General features: G+C 43.8%; 1 protein-coding gene across 1 annotated transcript in view; it reads right to left on the reverse strand.

Annotated features, from left to right (window-relative positions):
- SGCA (sarcoglycan alpha) overlaps positions 1-20,942 on the reverse strand; it is a 46,079-nt gene that overhangs the window by 10,415 nt on the left and 14,722 nt on the right. Inside the window, exons 6-8 of the mRNA XM_063959901.1 lie at positions 19,726-19,885; positions 11,606-11,805; positions 6,243-6,269 (exon numbers count right to left, since the gene is read on the reverse strand). Coding sequence (XP_063815971.1) covers positions 6,243-6,269; positions 11,606-11,805; positions 19,726-19,885 — 387 coding nt within the window. The remainder of the gene's footprint in view (positions 1-6,242; positions 6,270-11,605; positions 11,806-19,725; positions 19,886-20,942) is intronic.

Here is a 20,942-nt window from a genome sequence, read left to right on the forward strand (position 1 = left end):
CTATGTCCATATCTTTAACGGAAGTCCAAGAGGCAGTTAAAACACTTAAACAAGCTAAATCACCTGGTCCTGATGGATTTACTGGGGACCTTTACAAAATGTTCAGAGATAAAATATGTCCTATTTTGGTCTCTGTTTTTAATTATATCCTTTTCAATCACAATGCCCCTCTTTATTTAAATTTGGCCATTATTAAGGTCCTCCCTATAGCAGGCAGACCATCTGATCTACCAGGGTCTTATAGACCAATTTCATTGCTAAATTCAGATTATAAATTACTTACAAACAGACACTCTGTCATAAATATTTGGAAAGTTTTAGCAGCGATCCAAGCATTCCATAGCGAGAACTCAGATGAAAAAATCATACTGAGTGTAGATGCAGAAAAGGCCTTTGACTTGATACTATGGCCCCATCTATTTTCCACTATGGAACGCTTTGGATTTCCTTCCCTATTTGTTTCATTTATCCAGATTTTGTACAGATCCTCATCCTCACAGATTGCCTGTAATGGATTTTTGTCCCCTCCTTTCCCTATTCAGAGAGGCACAAAGCAAGGATGTCCCATGTCCCCACTCCTGTTTGCTTTGGCGATCGAACCCCTAGCAATGTCACTCCGTCCATCTACTTTATTCAGAGGCATTTTGATCGCCTCTTCGGAGCTAAATCTCCCTGCAATCATGGACATAATATCCACATATCATGTTCAGTCTGGATACAAAATTAATGTTTCTAAATCTGACATTTTACCTATAACGCCACTATCCGCTTTAACCCAATCCTTACCACTTATAAGTCGATTTACTGTCCAAACTCACTCTATTAAATATTTGGGAATTCAAATTACCAGGAATCCACTCCAAATATAGAAGGCCAACTTCACACCTTTGCTTGATAAAGTTCTTTCTCAATTCGATGGATGGAATAAATTACCACTGTCTTTACTTGGTAGGGCAGCCGTTGTCAAAAGAAAATTTTTCCTAAAGTTTATTACACGGTACAGATGCTCCCATGAACCATCTCCTCACAAGATGTCCTTAAACTTAATAAAGCCATATCATCCTTTCTCTGGCAGAATAAAAGAGCCAGACTATCCCTCCTGAAACTGACTAAACTCAAAAAGGAAGGGGGTTTGGGAATCCCAGATTTTCTGTTATACTCTAAAGTTGCGCAATTTCGATACATATCCGATTGGCTATTAGAAACTTCAGATTATGTTGACTTTACCTTAGAACAATCTAATTTCCAGCCGTTTTCTCCAAGTGCCCTTCTTCATTCCCCAATACAACTTATTCCCTCATCCATTTTACAACACATACTTTAAAGAGACACTTATGACAGCTGGCTTACAATACATAAAATTCTGCATTCCACTCATACCAACTCCCCATTTATCCCGATTTGGGACAATCCAGCCCTCCTTGCATAATCCCGCAATCCGATTGTGGCGTGAAAAGGTATTGAATTTAGCGACAAAATTGTTTGATCCAGGAGGTCACATCCTCTCCTTTGCAAACATTGTAGAGCAATACAATATACCTAACTCTCACTTCTACCTATACCTTCAAATACGCCACTTTGTATCTTCCCTACGAATCAAGCGACCAATTGCTAAGGTTAATACACCTCTTGCAAACCTGCTTCGTTCTCTGCCACGCTGTAAGTTTAAATCATCTTCTCTAAACACTCTACTCCTCTCTCCACGTAACGACAAAGGTGTAGGACCTCTGTTGGAATCTTGGAAAAGAGACATGCCTGATGTTGATGAAATGGACCTATTATTACAGCCTTACTCCAAAACCATGTCTATTCTACAATCTGCATATCTCCAGGAAGTCCATTTCAAGACTATCCATAGGATATACATAGCCCTGGCCAGGGGCGGATTGGCCCACTAGGACACCATGACAGATTCCGATGGGCCGGTCCCATATCCCCCTCAGCCAGGCTGATTCACACTCAGGCTGGGCTGGCTCACACTGCTTCCAATACTTGTGGTTCATTGGAACGCAATCCAGAAGTTAGGCTAGAAAGTACTTCCAGGTGCCGCAAGCCGTGAAAAGTGTTCTACCAACGGGTGACCTGGAGAAAGTTAACCAGCCCAGCAGCATCTTCTCCCTGACCCCAGCCAAAGGTCTCTTCAATGAGCCCGGCCCAGGAGCAGCAGCAAAGCGATGGTCGGAGCCGGGTTCACTATACCCGCTGCTACCCCAGCTCCCGCACTCTCACTGAACTGTCCAGAGCGGCAACTGAGCACTGAAGGGGACCCGGCAGAGAGGTTATTTTTAATTACATTATTTGCATTATCATGTTAGTGTAAGGGTTAAGGAGTCCCCGGTCACAGTGTATGGTTTGGGGACTGGACAGGAGCAGGATGTACCTTGTTCTCAGGATGCCAGCTGACCAGGCAGCACTCACAGCCAGCCCTGGGACAATCTCTGATGCAAAGTCCTTCAGCCCTAAAGCATCCCAATGTCTGTCCATGATGATGGGACTATTTATATAATGTGGTGGCTACGTATGTAATGCAGTGACTACGTATGTAATACAGTGGCTACGTATGTAATGTGGTGGCTACGTATGTAATGTGGTGCTATTTGTATAATGCGGTGCTATACATGTAGTGCGGTGCTATACGTGTAATGTGGTGCTATTCGTGTTATGCAGTGCTATTTGTGTAGTGCGGTGCTATACATGTAATGCAGTGCTATACGTGTGATGTGGTGGCTATGTATGTAATATGGTGACTATGTATGTAATCAGGGGCGGATTGGCCACTTGGACGGATTCTGATGCGCTAGTCCTCTGTGTCTGTGTTTCACTACTTGTGTGTGCTCCGTCCCTGTACTGTGCTGAATGTAGTGTGTGCTCTTCCTCCCTGTACTGTGCTGTATGTAGTGTGTGCTCCCTCCCTGTACTGTGCTGTATGTAGTGTGTGCTCCCTCCCTGTACTGTGTTGTATGTAGTGTGTGCTCCCTCCCTGTACTGTGCTGTATGTAGTGTGTGCTCCCTCCCTGTACTGTGCTGTATGTAGTGTGTGCTCCCTCCCTGTACTGTGTTGTATGTAGTGTGTGCTCCCTCCCTGTACTGTGCTGTATGTAGTGTGTGCTCCCTCCCTGTACTGTGCTGTATGTAGTGTGTGCTCCTCCTCCTTGTACTGTGCTGTATGTAGTGTGTGCTCCTCCTCCCTGTACTGTGCTGTATGTAGTGTGTGCTCCCTCCCTGTACTGTTCTGTATGTAGTGTGTGCTCCCTCCCTGTACTGTTCTGTATGTAGTGTGTGCTCCCTCCCTGTACTGTGCTGTATGTAGTGTGTGCTCCCTCCCTGAACTGTGCTGTATGTAGTGTGTGCTCCTCCTCCCTGTACTGTGCTGTATGTAGTGTGTGCTCCCTCCCTGTACTGTTCTGTATGTAGTGTGTGCTCCCTCCCTGTACTGTGCTGTATGTAATATGTGCTCCCACTCCCTGTACTTTGAAACATATAAGGTTAAAAAAAGGGGTTTGTAGAATGAAAAATCAATAAAATCAGAAGTAGATTAAAGGCATGACTGCAGTGTCAGTAGACACTGAAAGTAGGTTATCAGTCCTTGTATATTCAGATGTACAGATGTACATCAGGGAAGGGCATTGTAGCAGCATATGCCTAAAGTCGTAAAGCAAAGGAGGCCCCAACTGTTTCTGTTTCAGAATCAAGACCTCTGAGGAGTGACCTCACCCTCTTGACAGACCTCACCTCTCAGACTCCGCCCCCATTAGGGCTGCTTCCATAAATTTCCCGGGCTGGTGTTCAATCCCAATCCACCCCTGGCTCCGGCACAACGGAAGTACATGGATTCTTCAGAATCTGAAGCGTGCCCTAAATGTAGAATGGCAAATGCCAAATATTTCCACTGCTTCTGGGCTTGCTCCAAAGTCCTCCATTTCTGGCGTAAGGTTCTTTCCTTCCTTAATTCAACGTTTAACCTATCCCTTGACCCCCACCCTCTAGCTTGCCTCTGTATTAATTTTGTACACTGGGCATTTACCCCGCAACAGAAACATGTTATTCCTTTTCTAACTGTGGCTTTGACCGTAGCTAAAAAACGTATTCTGACTTACTGGACTAAGAGATATGCCCCTACGATCCAGGAATTGAAAACGAGATTATTGCAGTTACTTTACTTTGACAAAAGGGCACTCTCTCTTAATCCAGGCTATCGAATGTCGACGTTTTTAGATAAATGGGGACAGCATATATCCTTAGATATCAACTTACAATCACGCATCTTGCTCGATATGCATACTAGAACCTTCACTGATTAATAATGCTTTGGAAGTGAGGCTTTGTTATACAAAGTAGATGTTTGAAATGTATGTCTCAAGACCCCATTATTGATGTCCCTCAAGTACCTGTTTTTCATGCCATTACATTTGAATGTGTTTTCCTCGCAAATGCTTCTATTACTAGGGTTCTTTCTGATCCTCTTCCCCCCCTCCCCTCCACCTCTTTCCCATTTGTTTGCCTTGTCTGCGTCTTCCCATACATGATGTCCTTAAATAGTTTTGTAGGTATCTATCTTATGATATCGAAACAATACTTTATATCCTTGCAATTGTGATACTTGTTTATGTCTACTGTATAGGTTATAGTTGGCGCTGAAGCTATATAAATCCTGTTATAATTTATAACTTCTCGGACTATAGGCCTAGATGTTTCCATACTAAGCTCGATCTAATTATACGTTTTCTGCAAGGATACTAAGATGGCCATCATGACTCTCCTTACCATTTGCTGCTTAACTTCTGTATTCAAGAAACATTGTTTATCGTAAACAGTCATCTATATGACTTTTCCTCACTTTATTGAATGTATTACAATTTTTTTGTATCTTCTTACATAAGTTGTATAAACCAAATAAAGCTTTGAAATAAAAAAATCAACAAGCATATCACCAAGCTGTAAAGTCCTCTCTGCTTGTTGATTTGTTAATCTTGTGAGTGCATTTGTATATTAAAATTTGTTTTTAAATTAGACAATATTGCACTATATATGTCCTTTTTAAGTTCCAGTTTTAAAGGAGAATTATTCACTCTGAGGATGATTTACCCTATGAGGGTGATACGCAATCAATAACCTGTACAATTGTGAGTGGGACCAATAAAAACACTCTTGGATTTCATTTCTGTCTCCCTGTATTGCACAATTGTGTGTATTTCTTTGTTTCTTAGAGTATTTTTCGGGGAAAGAAAAAGCTCATCATCATATTTATGTGAAGAATGTTTAAGAGCTATATTGGTTGGTAGCGCCGTGTGACATCACATTTTTATATTTCATATGAATTGGGCTGCCATTGGGAGCATTTAAACGCTGCGGCAATGGCAATTTTCCTCCTTCGCTAGCAATTGAATTATTCGCAATGAGGTATATTTACTAAGGTGAGAGTTTTTAGAAGTGGAGATGTTAGCAACAAATTCTAAAGTCTAGATAGTATCTTCTAGAAGCAGCTCGATAAATGTTAAGTGGAATCTGGTTGCTATGCTATGGGCAATATTTCCACTTCTAAAAAACTCATACCTTAGTAAATATACCCCAATGTGTTTTCATATGGCAGAGTGGTTAGTATAATTGCACTTGTGGTTTTAATATTAATTCTATGTTCATATGTGTTTCCCACAGGGTTTCCAGTTTTCTCTCATTGTAAAAAGACACATTTTGGCTTTTGATTGCTGTAGGTGTTTGTCTCCCTGTGGTGAAATTAGATTGCAAGTGCCTGTGGGGAAGGGACTGATGTGCCTCAATAAAGTCAAATTGCGTAGCACTGTGGAATGTGTTATGTAGGCTGTGTACACACTAGTACGATGTGCGCCTCATGTGATGTTGTATACAATTTCCCAACATACGATATTGGGCATACGCATTATACAATAAAACAATAAGATAAGATGAAATTATATCTTATGGGGCTGGTGTTGTTTTTAAGGAAGCACAAGGAGGAGGGTCCAGGCTGACGTCAACACCCTAAAATCGTATGGTTGTATGTACATACTACAAAAAAGCTCATGATATTGCACCATCAAGACTGCATGCAGGTCAGATATTGGATGTCCACGGGAGCGCACATCATATGATAAATCGTGTGTACACACTATGAAATATTGTTTGAAATCATACAATATCAGCAATATCTCATAGTGTGTATGCAGCTTAAGGACACAATGCATGCATGCAATGAAAGTATAAAACACACAAGCTCCAAAACTTACACTGATGTTTCTGCATCTCTCTTCTCTCTTAATATAAAAATGAAATGTTTTATCAATATCCAACAACAACGGTAAATATTGTGTAGATTATCTAATCTTAATATGCATGAACACAGGTCTAAAGTGGCCATTAACTGTGGGCACTTTACACATTATATTAATTTCCCTCATGCTATTAAGCTGGGTTCACACTGGGGCGATTTTGGGCCATCATAATTCAATGCTGATTGGTTGCCTTGGGCAGCTTCTCCACTGGCTCACTTCTCCGCTCTTTTCACTGCTTCATGAATAGATCCCTTTATCACTGTGCTATTTATCACTCTCCAAGGTTTGATAAATGGGCCCCTTAGTCTGCTTGCATTGTTATGCTCAGGATTTCTGTATCTCTGACACACAGCTTCTTTGTTATATGTTCCTCTTGTATTGAATCCAGTATAATGTATTTTCTCTAAACAATACCTCATTTGTGATGTGATCCAACCAATATTGACTGCCCCATGATATGATCCAGCAGATCTGTCTTCCTCAAGATTTGATTCTCCAGCACTATCTACTGCATATGTTTTCCCACCAAAACCTCTTTTATGATGTGATTCCTACCACTGCCTCCCTCATGATGGGGTTTGCTCACGTGGGAGTTTGTGTGTGCTATATAGTACTACGAAAAAGTACCTAAACTGTATAAAACTACGAAGAAATTATTCTAAAAGGCTCCAAATCCCTCAGTACTGCTTCCCTTACACTGACTCCTGCTGATGTGTTCCCCAGTAGTGCTTCCCTTACACTGACTCCTGCTGATGTGTTCCCCAGTAGTGCTTCCCTTACACTGACTCCTGCTGATGTGTTCCCCAGTAGTGCTTCCCTTACACTGACTCCTGCTGATGTGTTACCCTGTAGTGCTTCCCTTACACTGACTCCTGCTGATGTGTTCCCTAGTATTGCTTCCCTTACACTGACTCCTGCTGATGTGTTCCCTAGTAGTGCTTCCCTTACACTGACTCCTGCTGATGTGTTTTCCAGTAGTGCTTCCCTTACACTGAGTCCTGCTGATGTGTTTCCCAGTCGTGCTTCTCTTACACTGACTGATGTGTTACCCTGTAGTGCTTCCCTTACACTGACTCCTGCTGATGTGTTTCCCAGTAGTGCTTCCCTTACACTGACTCCTGCTGATGTGTTCCCTAGTAGTGCTTCCCTTACACTGACTCCTGCTGATGTGTTCCCCAGTAGTGCTTCCCTTACACTGACTCCTGCTGATGTGTTCCCTAGTAGTGCTTCCCTTACACTGACTCCTGCTGATGTGTTTCCCAGTAGTGCTTCCCTTACACTGACTCCTGCTGATGTGTTCCCCAGTAGTGCTTCCCTTACACTGACTCCTGCTGATGTGTTTCCCAGTAGTGCTTCTCTTACACTGACTCCTGCTGATGTGTTACCCTGTAGTGCTTCCCTTACACTGACTCCTGCTGATGTGTTCCCCAGTAGTGCTTCTCTTACACTGACTCCTGCTGATGTGTTACCCTGTAGTGCTTCCCTTACACTGACTCCTGCTGATGTGTTCCCCAGTAGTGCTTCTCTTACACTGACTCCTGCTGATGTGTTACCCTGTAGTGCTTCCCTTACACTGACTCCTGCTGATGTGTTCCCCAGTAGTGCTTCCCTTACACTGACTCCTGCTGATGTGTTCCCCAGTAGTACTTCCCTTACACTGACTCCTGCTGATGTGTTCCCTAGTAGTGCTTCCCTTACACTGACTCCTGCTGATGTGTTTCCCAGTAGTGCTTCCCTTACACTTACTCCTGCTGATGTGTTCCCTAGTAGTGCTTCCCTTACACTGACTCCTGCTGATGTGTTCCCTAGTAGTGCTTCCCTTACACTGACTCCTGCTGATGTGTTACCCAGTATTGCTTCCCTTAAAAAGCAATCTTTCAAGAACATTGTCTACACCCCATTGTTATAATCCCTCCAGTACTAACTAACATACCATGATATGAACTCTGTATACTGTCTCATTTATCCTACATTTTCTCAGGACACGCCCCTCAATTATGTGATCACCAGCAATTTCTCTATGCATACTTGCCAACTCTCTCTTAAATAGCGGTGATCTCCCTGACTCCCTGAATTGTCTAGGGGTATAGTTACTTAAGTGCAGGTTTTTAGAAGTGGCGATGTTGCCCATAGCAATCAATCAGATTATACTTATTTATCTAGCACATTCTAGAAGATAATAGCTAGAATCTGATTGGTTGCTATGGGCAACATCGCCACTTCTAAAAACCGGCACTTTAGTAAAAATACCACTAGAAATAGCCCTGAGGATGGGCAAGGAGGGAGCAATACAGTGATGATGTCATTACTCTCTGCCCACCATGGAGGAAACACTGGGGAGAAAAATAAAGAGGATGGATAAAGCTCTACAGCACAATAATGGCTACTATGTACAGTAACTGCTTTGATGTTCATTTACAGCCGGACATACAGTAAGACAATCTTATGACACGTATCTCAGAGCAGTACACGCCCTCTTCAGTGCCTCCTGCATAAGTGTTGCTTTCACAACCTCCCTAAATGCTTTTCCAAAAGTAGGCAAATATGAGGGTCATTCAGATCTGATCGCTGGGCTGTGTTTTTGCTGCCCTGCGATCAGATAGTCGATGCCTACATAGGGAGTGGCTTTTAGCTGTGCAGGTGTGCAACTGCATGTGTAGCAGAGCTGCACAAACTGATTTTGTGCAGTCTCTGTGCAGCCCAGGACTTACTCTTCCAGTGTGATGAGGACAGGCTGATCGCAACCGGAGCTGACGTCAGACACCCTCTCTGAAAACGCCTGAGCCTGCCTGCGTTTTTCCAGACACTCCCTGAAAACGGTCAGTTGCCACCCACAAACTGCCTCTTCCTGTCAATCTCCTTGTGAACGCCCGTGCGAATGGATTATTCGCACCATCCCATCGCAGGGCACTGATGTCCATTACAGCTGTGCGACGCGCCGGAACAGTACATACGCATGTGCAGTTCAGATCTGAACGCCCGCTAAAAACGCACAGCAGCGTTCAGATCAGAATGACCCCCTATGTCTCTATGGTGTGAGCCTCACACCATTGCTTGTTCCATTTTGTGGTCACCTGCACTGTCTCTCATACATTGATCCTGATTCGGAGGTGCATGCTAATCCTGTCGTAACTGCGATTCTGTATGTGAAAATATGCTCATGTCACAGCCACTGGGATTTGTAGAGAGATACCCATGGGCAGCACCTCTAATGTGCCGCATGCATACATACATGCACTATCAGACACACATCAGATGCACCATCGATTACTATCGGACACACATTAGTCGCACCATCGATCATCTTTCAAACACACATCAGTCACATCCTATGGTTGCTCAGAATGTCCATTGGAAGTAAGCAGCTGAAGCAGGGCTGGATTAACGCTACTAAAATTGCTTCCAAGTACTCCTGTGCACCGCCTGCCCCTCCCTGTGCGCAACCATTAAAAAACACACACACTATCTGGATGTCACGGAGCAGCAGCCTGGGCAGGGACAATGTGTCGAGCAGCAGACGCTGCCAGCTCAGGGTCAGTGCATCATGGGATTTCACTTCACTATACCGTGAGACTAACTGTAGATGGAGGATCTCTTCGGCAGCCACTGTAAATGAACAGCTGAGCCACAAAAGGGGAACTGCTTTGGTTGAAATACCAGGGTGTGGGGCCCCTAATGTGTGGGGCCCCCGGGACTACCGACCATGTTGCCCTCCTTTAATCCGGCCCTGAGTTGGAGCCATTGTAACTGCATACACAGACACGTCCGCAGGCTGAGAAATGGTAGTGACATACCAGTGGCCATTTTTTAGTGATTCTCGCATGCGCAATAGAGATGTCCCCGGGAACGTAACACGGGTGCCATTTTCCTGGATACCTGCACATGCCCAGTAGTCTCTGGGCATGTGCAGGTTGTGTTTGAAAAATTACAGTTAGGAGCTGTTGGCTGGTACTTTTCTCTCTCCATTTTATCACTCTTCAAGCGATGACACAGTTAGCCTAACTCTTTCTATAATACCCAACACTGGGCCTGAGGACGCTGTATTAATGTTTGCACATGTGCAAAAAGCCTAGGAATCCCTTATTGCACACTTGTTAACCAAGTCGCGACATCGCTACTACTTGAGATGGCTTCTGAGATTCGTGGGTCGTTTCAGGGTGGAGACTCGAAAGGGACCTAAAGTGATCCCAAAAAGAGAAAGTGTCATGGGCGTGTTTTGGCATGTGGCTGCGTTCTCTTTCACACCACAGCAGCCACAATGGTCATATTTTGAGAGCCTTACAAGGGAGGCTGTTTGCCAGACAGGGGCTGCTCACTGAGTTGATGTTGCAACCGATGGTGCCTCAATGATTGTGAATGCAACACTTATGCACAAGGCACTGAAGACGGCCTGTACTGCTCCGAGAGGTGTGTCATAAGATTATCGCCCAGCACTGCCTGTCTAATTATGTGATCCCCCAGCACTGCCTATCTAATTATGTGATTCCCCAGCACTGCTCGTCTAATTATGTGATCCCCCAGCACTGCATGTGATCCTCCAGCACCGCATGCCTGATAATGTGATCCCCCAGAACTGCGTGTATCATTATGTGATCCCCTAGCACTGCGTGCCTGATTATGTGATCTCCCAGCACTGTGTGTCTCCTTATGTGATCCCCTAGCACTGTGCGCCTGATTATGTCATCCTCCAGCACTACCTCCCTCATAAAATGAGCCTCTCCCTAATATGTAATAATACATTATTTGCTATAAGTACAGCTTCATTATATAGTGCCATAAAAGTAAACTGAAAGTATACATATTACAGCGGCAGTTTTTACCTATAGGCTGCAGGACTGCAGCCCCCTCCCTCCGCCCCCCCCTTCCCCCTTCCCAGGTCAAATCCGACACCCAGTTCACTAACAGTGAAGCTAGATGCAGTCCGTGAGACCGTACCTGGCAGTCACAGACACTACAGGCAGTCCTATTGGGAGGTGTTTCCTCACTCCGGAACTGCCAGACCGGGCTGCAATAGGCAGAGAGCTAGCTTCCTGTAGGAATCCAGCTCCCTGCCGCCGATGCAGGCCACATAGAAGCCATGGTTTTGCGCAAGCCCAGTACCGTCGCTGCTACTGCGCATGCGCCGGGTCCTGCCGTCTGTGAACTGTACATAGCACAGGCGACGGCAGCGGCAGGGACAAGGAGGGGGAAACCCGGCAGCAGCGGCAGCCCTCCTCCTCCAACAAGGTAGGAGCCGCCACTGTGAATATGTATACATATATCTAGTTGCTTATATAATTCCCTCCAAAAGCATATAGAAAATTGCTGTCAACACTTACACCCCTTCTCTGCGGCAGCACATGATATAGGACAGCAGAACACACAGGAGCACAGCAATTAGAATAGGAAGGAGCAGAGTGAGCAAGTAATCCGAGAGGTAATGAGTTTCACCTAAGTCATCAGAAGGAGGATTAAACTCGACTTCCCATTCAAGAGCCCCAGAGCTATATGGTGTAGGAGATGGTTCTGATTTATCTACCTGTAAGGAGGATATGATGTAATGAAAATTAGTACATATATTTACATTTTCACATAAACAATAGGGAACAATTCTTTAAGAAATTATGGCTCATTTAACCACACACACACACAAATTTGCACTGCTTCTTATTTCTGCAATGTATCTACATGCAGACATTTCAAAGTGTATGCCCATATCCTAAGAACTCATTCACATCTTGCATTCCAGAGATGCAAATCCATGCACTCCCTTAAGGGCCCTACACATTGGCTGATCCGCCGCCGAGCTGCCTGACAATGTCTATAATATTTGTCCTATTAAAAACACGTTAAAGGTTAAAGAACACAGTACGCAATTGGCGCAAAAAGTACCGCAAGGGTACTCCCTTAACTATACCTTAAGGAATGTACTTATACTGTAAACATTTGTGCAGTGACAATGTTTAGATGTAATGCAGTGTAACCTTGTTAGCTTAAAAGCTGTATGTGCGACTATGACGCTCTGAGAAACCTTTATGCATTTATAATAACCAATCAAATACCGGTCTAAGGTTCTAACGCCTTTAGTAAGAATGTTATTACTTGCAAAAAGAGTAATACAGTACAAGTCACACACTACAATATAACACAGACTAACTAACCAGATAACTACACAGGATATACAATACAATTATGTTTAAGGGAAAATGAGAGAGAAAGAAGAGAAGAGAGAGAGAGAGAGAGAGATGGCTCACAATAACAATAAAGACAATATGATTGCAGAGAAGCTTACACATGTGAGGAACAATCGCTGCGCATGTTAGTCAATGCTGAGAATCTTTGTGGAGAAAATACTTGAGCTTACCCATACTGGCTGTCCCTATATACACAACCCTACAATACCGCATGGGACAGAAGCTAGACTCCATTTTGGGAAACCTCCCATGATTCCAAGGACTGCAACACATGGTTGAAAGGGGGATGCTAGCAGCCATTTTAGATTTGCAGGTCCAAACACATGGCACTCTCTGCTACACCACAATCACATAGCAGAAGACACAAGACTCCATTTTATTCCAAAATGTCCAAGCCTCAAAACAATGCATATGTTCTGATTTTACAATTCCAAACCATCTAAATCACCTTTCACAATTTCAAGCAAACACAGTATCTCAATAACCAGAGCATATGAGCTATCACAAGACCAGACCACCAGGTACCCACAAGTATCAGCCTGCCATTGCTACAAGCACATATTCAAAAGTAACTGCATGGTGGTATTCATGATTAACAAGATATATTATAACAAACCAGCACAATCTATTTTAAATCACCATAGGCAAACAAATACCACAAATGCTATGCTACAGGTTGTCTAATGTCCCAGCTACCATCACAGATTCCCAGATCTATCACACAAACAAGTTACAATATCCTATTTAAACCAGCACCATTGACCTTAAAGCAATCTGTCTATATTTCCTTATCTAGCCATGTGAATTCTATACTTAGCCTTCCGCTTGGAGGTCAGACCTAGGGAGGAAGCAGCCATGCTGCTGGGTGCCAGGTAGCTGTGTGAGTGAGTGAGCCCTGTGATCTCCAGTGGGTATATCATACCCTCATTCCAGCTGTGGGGGGGTGTCAACAACAGGATGTGTGTGTGTCCCTCACAGCATGTGAGCCAGCTGCATCAGTGGGTTTGGTTATGCAAAACAATGGATGATGACTAACACATTCCTGTCTTGTGGGAAGCTATTGTTTGGCGAATACTGTCCCACTGTCCACTCTCAGTTGAGACAATGACATCTCAGCAATCATTCTTCTGGAGACAAATCCAGTCCCATTTCGTAAACACAGGTGTTGGCCCTCCTCATTGAGTCTCAAAGCTCAGTGTAATTAAAGGCTATTGTACTCCGTCTGCGGGAAAGATACTGATTCGGAATACAATTAATCTTCAATTACTATTCCTGTGCTTAACTATGCATATGAAGATGTGAAGCCCTCCCAACATGCAAACTATTGTTTGGGGAATCTCTAAGGTCAAAGAGCCATTTGAGACCCACTGATACCTGCTGGACTCAGGGGAATATTAACTTATAAAATACATTATATGGTTAAATTATGTAACGATTGAGTTGCACGCTACGAACACATAAACTCTACCGTAAATGCGCATACCGTGCGCCTGCGGGTGCACGCAACAGTGAGTATGCGCACGCACGGGAGAGCTCACGCATGCGCAGCGCGGACATGTATGAGGTGCAAATATGGCAGTGTGCATAGTGATATTTTTCTGACTTTGACATGCCCGACGGCGGATACGGCCGACGGGCGACCCGGCGGCGGGGGGGCAGTGACGGGGGGAGTGAAGTTTCTTCACTCCCCCGTCACCCGCCTGTATTGACGTGCAGGCAAATATGGACGAGATCGTCCATATTGGCCTGCATGCACAGCCGACGGGGGACCAGCGATGAACGAGCGCGGGACCGCGCATCGTACATCGCTGGAGCCTCCACACTCAAAGATATGAACGGTATCTTGTTCATTTATGAACGAGATCGTTCATATCTTTGACTGATGTCGGCCAGTGTGTAGGGCCTACTAGATGTGGCGATCTTGGACTGCAGATCCATTGCTACCCAGTAAACAGTAAACACAGGTGCATTTGTACTTTACATTATAAAACAGCATGTTCACTTTCAGAAATAATCAAATATCAAAAGTATTCTTTGAGGAAAAACAAACAAAAATGCAGGAATATACTTTAAGCACTAAAAACATAGATAGCAGTATAGAAGATATGTAGAGATTAAGCATAGCATACATTGCTATTTATTATAATATTTGTCAGGGCTGGCGCTACCATTATGTAACTTTAGGTAGCTGCCTAGAATGTCTGCTTTGGAACTCCTGTATCCCACCTCTCTCCCTGTAGACAGAGCCGTGTTAAGAAAGGGGCCCTGGGGGTAAGTACCCCGAGCCCCCTTTTTGAAAGGCCCCCCGCTGCCGCCACAGACTGCTGTTCCCGGAGGCTCCCGGCTCCCCACGCTGGCGTTGAAAGGCTGGCCACTGGCGCCGCTACTGCTGGTGTTCCTGCCCGGGAGCTGCCTCACACTCTCCCTCACTCCCTGACTGAGATGCTGGGCGCCATTTTATAAAATAGATGCGACTGGTCTCCGGGACTGCAGGGCAAGGTCTCCTTTGTAAACCGGCCTGTACATCAGCGTTGTGGTTTTACAAGCACTTATATATTCTACATGTCGATATTAAGATAGCGTTAGTTAAGAACAAGTGTACCTGTGCATCTGGTCTCAGACTGTGCATTGTTATATATAATATACATATACTAGTCATATACTAGTCCAGTGCAGTTTTATTGTATTACTAAAATAATTATCTGCATTGTCACTGTGACTGTGTGTGCCTGTATCTGCTGTGTGGATTTCACTTACAGTGTATCACAGCTATATCTATCACTGTATTCTGTACCCTAAGGGACTAGGTGCGTCAGGGTCACATATATAGTGCTTCACAGTATTTACCGATTAAAGTGTACTCTACTGTGTACTCAGTCACCTAATGCCGGATTTATTTGCTGGTGTTGTGTACTGTGGGCTCAGTCACATAATACCGGACTTAATCGCTGCTGTTTGTGTACTGTGTAAGGGAATTTATTCACAGGTATTGTACTCTGTCTGGCTATATCGTATTAAAACATCCTGCAGTTGCATTCACTAATAATAACACAAAGGGCAGGAAATCCGAGGATGCTTCTGCATCCTGCAGCGCATGCACCAAGGATTTGCCTGAGGGGGAAGTTTTGTATGATGGTCTGTGTACTATGTGCCATACATCTCCCAGTCAGTCCATGGCTCCTGTAACCAATCAGGAGCCACCTTGGGTGGCGTTCTCAACTATGCTCAATACGCTTGTGACACGACTTACGCCCCCCTATGGGACCTCCTGTGCAATTACAGCCACATATTGTCCCCATGGTAAATTCGCCTTGAGCGGATAATTTGTCTACCCAGTTGCAGCAACGGAGTCACTCCTTGGTTAGACATAAAACTGCCTCAAGTCACTCTTGCGTCACGGATTCATCTAAGCAGGCTGCTTCCTCCTCACAATTCACTAATCTCTCAGAAGATTCTTCTGATGAGAATGGGGAGTATACTGTCCCGTCAGACACTGACACAGCTGCTTCTGATGAGGAAGAAACTACTCAGGTTGATGTCCCTAACTTAGTGGTTACTATTAAACAGATCCTACAAATAGGAAGAAAGACTAGGCGCTTTTTAGATTTAAGCAAGGTAAATCACAAACCAATTAATAGCAATGGTATATTCACAGTATTTTAAATGACACACGGTTCCTTCAGCTGCTGTAATAAGAGGCTATTCAACCCCTAGTTCACGGTACAGTACAAAAACAAAAACAGCGCTTTCCAGGAATCGTGTATAATTTATTTATTTACACATAAATTAAAAACCAATTAAAAACTAAAAAGCACAATACCGTCCAGTATATAGTTTACATTACAAAACCATTTATATATGAGGATTAACCATTTATAAAGCCACACGGCTATAGTATGACCTTCAATTTAGCAGCTTTTCAGTAACTAGATTAGTCCTGCTTAATTAGTGCATTGATCCTTATGTTAGTAGAGCTCATAGCGGTGTTAAAGTTAATGCATGCAACGGAATCAGTGCACTGACATATAAAGTCCAGCTGTATTAGTAATGCTTAGTTAGATGCTTTATAAGACACCTGTTTCACAGGGTTAGTAGCAATGCAGCACAACGTGGCATAGGCAGCTTTTTAAATATCACCTGTCTTTTAAACAAATATCCACAGGCTCCTCCCGGCTCCTGGTGCTTTTCAAACCTTTTGTGGTGCCATATCTGGAGTGTCCAAATAGAAATCGCTGGTGCAGGTGTATTATGCCGTGCAGGCTAAACCAGTATTGGGCTCAGATGACGTCTTACGCGTTTCTCTGCTTTCAGCAGAACTGCTTACATCGACGGCTTCCTCAGAGACTGTAAGATACCGTCTCTGAGGAAGCCGCCGATGTAAGCAGTGCTGCTGAAAGCGGAGAAACGCGTAAGTCGTCATCTGAGCATAAACAAGGCTAAACAATCCTGGACATCCCATCAGCCTGCTTCTAAACACAACAAGCTTGCTGCATGATGTGACAAGCCTTCCGCTGGGGGACCCCAGGGTGGGAGGCTGACTTCTGCAATTCACCCAGGTTTGGTTAAAGACCACTTCAGACACATGGGTGTCTCTCACGGGTATGCAGTCTCTTTCAAGAGGCATCCCCCTCGCCAGTTCAGCACAATGGTTATCCCTTCGGATCCGTTACAGGCGCAAGCTCTACAAATGGTTGTGAGTTCCCTCCTGGATACAGGAGTGGTGGTGCTGATACCTCTATCCCAGAGAGGCAGAGGATACTACTCAACCCTGTTTCTAGTACTGAAACCCAATGGGTCTTTCCGGCCTATACTCAAACTCAAATCACTGAACAAGTGTGTGAGAGTATCCAAATTCCGTATGGAAACACTGCGCTCAATTGTACTGCCCATGGAACTCGGAGATTATATGGTATCCCTGGATATATAAAATGCTTACCTGCATAAACTTATTGCCATATCACATCAGCAATATCTGCGGTTTGCTATTGGCAACCTTCACTATCATTTCCAGGCTCTGACGTTTGGACTAAGTAAATTTTACCATGAATGGTAAAAACAACAGGCGCTGTAACTGGGCTGGTTTTCTAAGCTGCTGTTGGAGAGGGGGTGATAGTCGTTCACCCCAATAGCATAAATATGAACAAAACAAGAAATACCAACTGCGCTAACATATAAATTCAATTTTTATATTAATTAAAATCAATTGAACAAATACACATACACAAATTAAAATAATGCGGCACTAATGATGCCAAGAAATTGATATTGAAACTGAGCCTTAATAAGCCACTCTCTGACAACAATTATTCACCCAGGGCAGTCTTTGTGCAAAATTGCCGGCATATGCCACTGATTGCTGGAAGATGGAAAAAGTCCTGCAACACATGCGTTTGTATAAATGGAATGGCGTCCAGGTAGTGAAGAATAGTTACCAAGTCCCTGGTGGTAATTCAGCCGGGTATCCCACCTAGCGGGGTTCTGGAGTGATCTCTCTATCCCACGCAGTGAAGACGGTGGTTCTCCCTTTATTAATGTCCACACTGAAGGGACTGGAATTTCTGATGAAAGGCAAAGTCCTGTATAACGCCTGCAGGAATCCTCAGGAACGCCCTGGTCAGAGATGTGGCCCCCCCTAACGCGTTTCACTGTCACTTGGCAGCTTTATCAAAGTGCATGTGTTGCAGGACTTTTTCCATCTTCCAGCAATCAGTGGCATATGCCGGCAATTTTGCACAAAGACTGCCCTGAGTGAATAATTGTTGTCAGAGAGTGGCTTATTAAGGCTCAGTGTCAATATCAATTTCTTGACATCATTAGTGCCGCATTATTTTAATTTGTGTATGTGTATGTGTATGTGTATTTGTGCAATTGATTTTAATTAATATAAAAATTTAATTTATATGTTAGCGCAGTTGGTATTTCTTGTTTTGTTCATATCTGACGTTTGGACTGGCCACGGCCCCTTGAATCTTAACCAAGGCTATGGCCGTGATGACGGCTCATCTCCGACACCAGTAAGGATCCTGCCATATCTGGATGACTTGCTGATCCTGGCAAACTCCCATAATGTCCTCCTCAGTCATCTGCAACTGATGGTAAACTTCCTACTAACCCATAGATGGCTCCTCAACTGGAAGAAGTCCTCACTGGTCCCTGCTCAGAGCATGGTGCACCTGGGGGCACTGCTAGACATACACAGTCAATGGCTGTTTCTGTCTCCAGAGAAGGTCCTGAAGCTTCTGGACAGGATAAGATACTTACTCTCTGCCCAAGAGTGTCGATACACTCTGCGATGCAAGTACTAGGCCTGATGGTGTCGGCTTGTGACATGGGAGAGTATGCTCAATTTCATTCCCGCCCTCTGCAGAGGTTAATCCTTTCCAAGTGGGGCAGCCTAACTCATTGGATCAGGTCTCATATGATCTCCTTGACTCCAGAGGTTCGTCTATTGCTGACCTTTTGGCTACAGGACCAGCAGTTCAACAGGGGCCGTCCCTTCTGGATCCCCAACTGGGTCTTACTGATTACTGATGCCAGTCTGAGGGGCTGGGGCGCGGTGTTGGAGAAACACTCTTTCCAGGGTCGGTGGACCAGGAGGAATCACTCCTCCCAATAAACATTCTGGAATTGCGGGCAGTGTTCCTAATTGATTGATTGGCTGATTGAGCAACCTGTGTCCGCTGAATTTGGGTATTTATGTGAGCCTGGGAGGCATTGTCAGTACACCTTTGTCTCCATGCTGTGAGGTTGTCAGTGATATCTGTCTTGACAAAGGCCCCTGCTGAGGGCCGAAACGTCGACTCTACTACAATGTAAGATGAATTTAGATTAATTAATAAATTGGACTTTTTTATCTTTATGCTTGATGAGTGCCCTCTCCTAACTTTAATGGTTAGCAAACAGTCTATTATTGGTATATTACCTTTATGGAGCACCCCACTGATGGATTACATAGGATGTGAGTGCGGATTCTTGAATGAAGAATAAATAGATAGATAGATAGATAGATAGATAGATAGATAGATAGATAGATAGATAGATAGATAGATAGATAGACCAGATAGATAGACCAGATAGATAGACAGACCAGATAGATAGATAGATAGATAGATAGATAGATAGATAGATAGATAGATAGATAGATAGATAGACACACACTAATGTTTTGTCTCATCTGGTGGACTATGCAGTTTCTGTGGCTATATGGCTATATTGAGTTCCTAAGCCATCTGGTGTTCATTCTCAGTACTACACCTGATACTCACCAAGCTTACATTGCACCAATCTATGCTGAAGTCAAGTGCTGCTGGAATCATGCATAACTCTGGCTTCAATCCTGCTTGACACTGCTGCCGGATCGTTGGACTCTGGGTCTTATAAAAGCACTCCGGAAAGGGGACAACCGATCCCACCTTTATAAACACCCTGCAAGGAAGAGGCAGTTATGTCAAGATCAGTCATCATTGTTGTTCAACATAAGGACACTGGACTTCAGTTATTATAGAGTACTGGATTTTGAGCCAGACAGCTGGAAACTAAAAAGATAAGGACATTTAAGTGCCATGAGTGATTGTAACAACATGTTATTTGTTATGATTTTTGAATGTTATTAGATCAGTTATATAAAATTAAATATTGTTTATTACTATTTATTTACAGAGTAGTTAAAGCAGATCAGTACAATATATATACATATTAACAATTCCTACAGTCTGATTTCCCTAACATAAAACATGCATATTGATAGTCATTATGTAAAGATATGATTGCTAGATTGGGAAAACTGAATGACAAATATAAAATGAAATTCTTGTTATATGTAAAAGTGCTGAAAATTGATTCTTGTGAGAATGATGGTAAATACTGGAAGATTATTTTCTGGAAGTGGGAAGTGACTACAGTAAGTACTTTATACTGCACATGATTTTGCAGTAAGTGCTAAAGCTAATGTTGGCTGTGGCTCAATGAGCCCTTCTGAAATGCCTGTTACAGTAATTACAGTAGTGTACGATGAAGACCGTATAATGTCATTGGTGGCATATGTAATGGGACATCTCCTGCAATATTATTTATTCCAATGAATATAAGTATAAAAGGTCTCTCTTTCGTGCTCCCTTATATAAATGATAAGGCTGTCAGTCACTGACAATATCTGCGGACATATTAAAGTACAGGATATGCTGCCATTGGGGGTGATTCAGAGGATACAGAGTTGCTGCTTTCCTCATAAAGTACCAATTATCGGTACTTTGCGCTTATGCAGGATCCATTCTGCACATACGCGAACGGGTCCTGCGATATCGGAATCAGTCCGGTATCAGACTGTCAGTGATTGACAGTCTGATGCCGTTTGGGGGTGGGGAGGGAGTGGCGATGGCCTCTGTTTGTAAAAGCAGGCATGTCACCATCGTTTAGGGGGAGGAAAGAGGCCCGGATCTCTGTTATTGGACAGAGCTTTACGGACTCATACAAGCACCTGAGA

The sequence above is a fragment of the Pseudophryne corroboree genome, chromosome 3, assembly GCF_028390025.1.
Source record: "Pseudophryne corroboree isolate aPseCor3 chromosome 3, aPseCor3.hap2, whole genome shotgun sequence".
Taxonomy (NCBI): domain Eukaryota; kingdom Metazoa; phylum Chordata; class Amphibia; order Anura; family Myobatrachidae; genus Pseudophryne; species Pseudophryne corroboree.